Source organism: Chrysochloris asiatica, unplaced genomic scaffold (genome assembly GCF_000296735.1).
Source record: "Chrysochloris asiatica unplaced genomic scaffold, ChrAsi1.0 scaffold00088, whole genome shotgun sequence".
In the NCBI taxonomy this organism is placed as follows: Eukaryota; Metazoa; Chordata; class Mammalia; order Afrosoricida; family Chrysochloridae; genus Chrysochloris; species Chrysochloris asiatica.
Window position 1 is genome coordinate 3098004 of NW_006408606.1, and position 6439 is coordinate 3104442.

Consider the following 6439-nt stretch of genomic DNA (forward strand, 5'->3'; position numbering starts at 1 on the left):
ACATTTGTTTTTATTTTTAGTGTTATTTGTGAGGAATTCTGGTGTGGTAACTATGTGTTGGAATCAACTTGACAGCAACAACAAAAATATTATTTGCAAATTAGACCTACTATTTGTCAATTTTACCCTTTTTCATCATACAGTAATCTTCTGGTAATTTTCAAAATATTGGTTAATAAGTGAAAGTAATTGAAAAAATTTGGTATTTTTTCCTAAGAATTTACTAAAATTCATATAAAAATTATTTATATAGTTATAACACAAAAAATGTCATCAATGAAATGTAGTCCAAATTACTGAACCAAAGAGCTGGTTGTCAAGGAACTGAAGATTTTGTCCAAAAAAGCAGATTAAATTAAAAGATTAAGAAAGCTAAAAGGTGATGACAAATGCGTATCAAATAAAATTATTCCTTGATCTAGTAATTATATTTATTTACTGATAAGAAAAGAAAGAATTAGAAAAAATACATTATTCTCAATAAATGTTAGGTGTTTTAAGAGCTATTCTTCTAAAAATTATTTGCAGGAAATTTGCTTAAATTTTACTTAACAAAAATCCCTAATAGTACAAGTTTTATCTAAATAGTCCATTGAGTATAAGTACTAGAATAAATTCAGATAATTTATTTTTTTTCTTTATTTTAATCTTATCAATTTCTATACATATAACCAGTGTTTGGAATAATTCTTTGAGAACAATATCTCTTCCTTTCAAAGACACATGATCTTATTGTTTTATTTTAAAACAGAAAAATACAAAATTTTCTCTGACAAAATAAATGGCAAGAAATTCTTTGCATGTTGACCTACCTAGCAGTGCTTTCTAAAACAAGACAAAAGTGTTTAGCAGCCAAACCATTCAGATCTTTGTTACTCTGGCCAATCCCTGGGGAATAGTTAAGATAGATGATATTGGAATAGTGCCCAGCATTAGTTGGAACTCTAATGGGTTGTAAAGAAAAGGACAGAAATTATGGGAGAAGTGATTTAAACCATGACACAGCAGGCGGTCTAATCAAATGAAGTCACTATTAGCTTTTATCTTACCTTCACAGTAGTGTAATTGCTGCTTTCTTGGATATGGATTAAAATGCCATTCTCGCTTCTTGTCCTGAATTTTACTTCCAGACTGTTCACACCAAAAGGCTCCAACATGGCACCGCGTATGCTCTGTCTTAACAAATATTCCCGCTTCTCATTCTGACTCATGTGGTAGTCCAAGCGTCCTTTGCCTTCTAATGATAAGGCAGTGTCAGGGGTAATAGCTGAAAGCCAATGGAAAAAAAGGAATATAAATAAATAAATGCTTTCACTTAACATTTCTCAGAGGGATTTCTACACCGACAAAAATAATGAAACAGGACAATGAAAATATTAAGTTGTTTGGAATTAAACTCCCCAAGTCTGCTTTTGAAAAAACAAAAAATCCACTTGTGGACTATTGTATGAATTGATTTGATAGATTAAATGTATTTCAGAACCATGAAAAACATTACAGCTATTACTCATTTCTGAAATGATCATTAAAATAGCCGGTATATGATATAAATCATAAATACATGAAATGTGTTTATTCTATAGTCAGTTTCACTGTGCATTTACTTTAGTAATTCTGGAATAGGGTCCTTTAAAGTATTAATGGAAGTAAAGTTCAACCCTGAAGATTGTCTACTGTATGGTATTAGTACAGAATTTCGCAACCACAAGAACTGGCATGTGGATCAAATCACTCTTTGCTATTGGAGTTTCTATGTACCTATAATCAGTTTTACTATATTTCCAAAATGTCCAAGTGAACATGCGTCCATAGTGGAAATAAGCTGTGATTTTCACACTTCATTCCTGCTGCGGCACTGTGAGATAAGCAATCAATTGCAAGGTTGACTTGAACCACAAGATCAGCAGTTCAAACTCACCAGCCTCTCCATGGAAACCCTACACAGGGTTGCCATGAGTTGGAGCGGATTCCACGGCACAAAGCTACCACCCACCACCACCATGAGTCAGAAACAACTCTATGGCACTTAATAACAACAACATATTAGATATTTGGACAGTCATGTGAAGGTTATTGGCATTGTTAAATACCATTGAGCCAGTTCCAAACCATAGTGACCTTCTATAGTGTTTTTGAGGAGTGGTTGGTGAGCTTGAACAGCCAACCTTGAGGTTCAAATGATTTTGCAGTCCAGTGCATTAACCCACAGCACCACATCAAATAATTCCTCCCAAAATGATTACATAGCAAGAATGATTTTAGTAGTAACTATTTATTTGAAAATGAACCAACTTTTTAACAGAGGACCCATTAGGGTCAGTTAGTGAGATATATAATTTGAAATTGGAACAGACTCTAGGGCATTTAACAACAATGATAGCTTAATGATAATCAATGTCTTATTACTAATAGCATTGTTGTTATTGTTAAGTGTCGTCGAGAAGGTTCCGACCAATAGCGACCAGTTTCCAAGGAGTAGCTGATGAGTTTGAACCTCCGACCTTGCAGTTCAAATGGTTTTGGAGTCTGAGGCATTAACACACAGCGGTACACCAGGACTCCTAATAATAGCATTAGGTTTTAAAATAAACAAGTAATGAAATGATCAAAGAAATGATATTCAAAATCAATTCTAGTCATTGAAACTTAAAATTCTACTACCACCCTAAATCATCAGAGAAATATTTCCCTAAATGTAGAAAATATAAAACCAAAGCCAGAATATGATCTCTGGTCTTACTAATTACCTACCATTCCTATAGGTAAAACAAAAACAACTGAAGGAATCATTTCTAAAATAGAGCATAATAATTTAGTTGCTAAATAATCTTTAACAAGGATGTTACTCTTCTTCAGGTAAAACAAAAGTAAAATTGAAGATATCACAACATTTTACCAAAAATCTCCCATTTAATATTTTCAATATAAGAAAGAAAAGGTAAATTTTATAGTTAAATTGCATGTTTCAGCTTTTATATTTATAGACTCCAGAGTTATAATGATTCCTATTGGATGATGAACTTTTTACTTACATTTTTCACAGTGTTTACCCGTCAGCCCTTCCTTGCAATGACACTGCTGCCAAGACCAGTAATCCATACATGTGCCGCCATGTTGGCAGGGGTTGCGAGTACAAGCACCCTCTAATCTAGGACATCTAAAATAAAATCACAGTAAAGAGTATCAAACACAAACCAAGAAGAAGCACATTTGTTAAAAAATTTATTTAAACATAAATTTTACCAATCTGTTTGATTTCAAATATTCAATTATCTTAAACTCAGGTTGTATATAGCATACAATCTCACTAGTTGTTGTTGTTCAGTGCCTTTAAGCTGTTTTCCACTCAGAGTGACCCTATATAGAGTTTCTGAGGAAAAGCTGGTGGGTTTGAACCACCTTGAGGTTCACAGTCCAGTGCTTATCCTATAGCACCATACCAGAAGTCCAAATCACACTAGAAGTTGACCTATATCACATGATCTTCTTATATATAAAAGAGGGATTAAACAAAATAACACCTAGAACAATACCTAAGATATGATAATTTTGTACATCATTTCTTATTTGAAAAAGTCATCTTGATCAAATAAGCAATCATGGTTAAATTGACCCAGAGATCACATATAGATTTAGTTACAAATCTGTTCCATCAGACAACTTATCGACCTGAAATTTATTGAGTACATTCAGGCTGCTAATCTCAACGTCAGCAGTTCGAAGCTACCAGTGGCTCCATGGGAGAAAGATGAGGCATTCTGTTCCAATAAAGATTTATAGCCTCTGAAACCCTATGTAGGGTCATTATGAGTCAGAACTGACTTCATGGCATACCACCACCAGCATCATACTATGCATACTATGTTCTAGGCATGAAGGAAAGTGGTAAACAAAACACCGATATATTCATGGAGTATTATTTCCGATAGTGAGAGATATGATAAAGAAAAAAAAAATATAACTAAGTGTGCAGTATATTAGAAAGAAGAAAATGTAGTGGTTACGAGTCAGGCTGCTAACCTAAAGGTCAGCAGTTTGAAACTACCAGCTGCTCTGTGGGAGAAAGACGAGGCATTCTGCTCTTGTAAAGATTTATAGCCTCTGAAACCCTATGCAGAATCACTATGAGTCAGAACCAACTCCACGGCACAATACCACCACCACCATCAAGTGGTAAAAATAAGACAGAGAGCAGAGAAAAGGATTGGTGGGGATGCAGAATTTCTAGATAGGGTAGTGAAGAAATAGCCCATTTCTTGTAAACGTATAGGGTTTCTAAGGAGCAGCATATGGGTTTGAACCACTAATGTTGTGGTTAGAAGTCCAGTGCTTATCCTACAGCATCACACCAGGACCCCAAAAGAAGTAGGAGAGCAAGTAAAACTGGAAAAACACTATTCCAGGCACAAGAAATGGCAATTGATAAAGTCCTGTGGTGACAGCGTGCCTGGTATGTTGAAAAAAAGCAAGAAGCCCAATGTGATTAGAACAGAGTGGACAAGAAAGATTGCTCTTGCTAAGCACCTTCCAGTTATTTCTGATTCACAGAAACCCTATATAGCGTATCTGAGGAGCAGCTGGCAAGTTTGAAGTACCAATCTTGTGGTTAGCAGTGCAGTGCTTAGCCTACTGTACCTACAGCTTAGCCTAGCTTTGGAAAAAATTTCATTTGTGGACTACTGTATGAATTGATTTTAAGTGATTAAATATATTTCAGAACCATGAAAAAAATTGACAGCTAATCATCATTTGTAAAATAACAGTTTTTATTAATCATTTGTGATAAAGTCAGGGACATAAAGCCAGGTCAAGAGGCCTCATAGTTCAACAATGACTTTAAGCAACTCTGAGAGGGATGGTAAATTATTGGAGCAATTTAGAAGGAAAGTGACAAGGTGGTCTTATATTTTTAAAATGCCAATCTTATTGCTAGTAAATTAGATGTAAGATATGACAGAAATGGGGAAGTCAAAGGTAAGTCTAAGGTTTTGGTTTAGCAGATGGATGAATTGAACTACAGGATACTGGGGAAGGAGTGGGTTTGGGAGTAATGGGGATGGAAAATTAGAATTCAGTTTTAAGCATTTTAAGTTTGGGATGTTTGTAAGAAATCTACTAGTGCGTGGTGTAATTCATTCCTGCATGGCTGTTTTCAGTAATGATGGTTGTGTCCATCCTTCTTTTCCACTACCACCACCCCATAGAGGATTCAATGGATATGGACATGATTCCAATGAGGTTCCAAAACAATCTTTTCAGTTGTGAATGCAAAGCCGACAAAGATTATTACTTTAAGTAGATAATGATTAAAATGAGCACCAGTTAGTTATCTTTAAGAATGGACAGTTTAGGGACTGGCACAAAGGATGAATTGCACATTGTTGAAGCAGAGGCAATGAATTATGTAGGTACTCCAATGAAGCAACACTGGCAACTTTGAAAATGTCTATACAGCTAACATCTTCCCTTTGGGGCTTTGAAATAACACCACTTGTGGCTCAAGGCCTGTGCATATAAGTGGCCAGCTCTTAGTAGTTGTGGAGGAAGGTACAGAATCAGATAATGAAGAAGAGGAAGATGTGAAAATCTTAACTATATCAGGAAAATAATCTGATCCTGCAAGTGCTAACAAGGTTCCACAGAAAAAAGTAAAACTTGCTACAGATGAAGAAGATGGTGACAATGACACGATGATGAATACAATGATAATGATGATGATGATGATTTTGATGATGATGAAACTGAAGAAAAATTTCCAGTGAAGAAATCTATACAGGATACTCCAGCCAAAAATGCACAAGAATCAAACCAGAGGAAAAGACTCAAAAACATCAACACCAAGATCAAAAGGTCAAGAACCTTTCAAAAAACAGGAAAAAACTCCTAAAACACCAAGAAGGATCTAGTGTTATAAAAGACATCAAAGCAAAAATGAAAGCAAGTATAGAAAAAGTACATTGAACAGCCCTGGGCACTACTGATAAATTAAACCCAAATAAGGGGAGAGGAAAAGAAGAGAGAAAAATTATAGTCCATACTGAGTATCATCAAGAATCCAGACTGAAGTCTTCTATTTTAATCTCATTTCCCTTTCCTGACTTGCCATCCACCCTTGACCCCTTGCAGACTAGATGCAATCTCATTCTTCATTTCAAAGCACTTTGTTTTGACTGCTGTGATTCAGTGAATGTATTCTGCTCTCTATATGTGTGCCTTTACCCACCTTCTTGACCATGTTTTATAAACTTTGTATCTCCCTAGCTGTTTAATAAAATATTTGAAAAAAAAAAAAAAACTACTTGTAATGTTGGATATGGAATCACAATCTCGTTTTCTGTGTCCATATATATGTATAGACTCCTGGTGTGGCACTGTGGGTTAATGCTCTGGACTACAAAGTCAGTTTGAATCTCAAGGTTGGTGGTTCAAGCTCACCAGC

At 35.1% G+C, this 6439-nt stretch overlaps 1 protein-coding gene across 1 annotated transcript in view; it reads right to left on the reverse strand.

Moving 5' to 3' along the window:
• The window catches only part of FAT4 (FAT atypical cadherin 4), a 267907-nt gene that overhangs the window by 15770 nt on the left and 245698 nt on the right, over positions 1-6439 (reverse strand). Inside the window, exons 14-15 of the mRNA XM_006866259.1 lie at positions 3033-3157; positions 1050-1267 (exon numbers count right to left, since the gene is read on the reverse strand). Coding sequence (XP_006866321.1) covers positions 1050-1267; positions 3033-3157 — 343 coding nt within the window. The remainder of the gene's footprint in view (positions 1-1049; positions 1268-3032; positions 3158-6439) is intronic.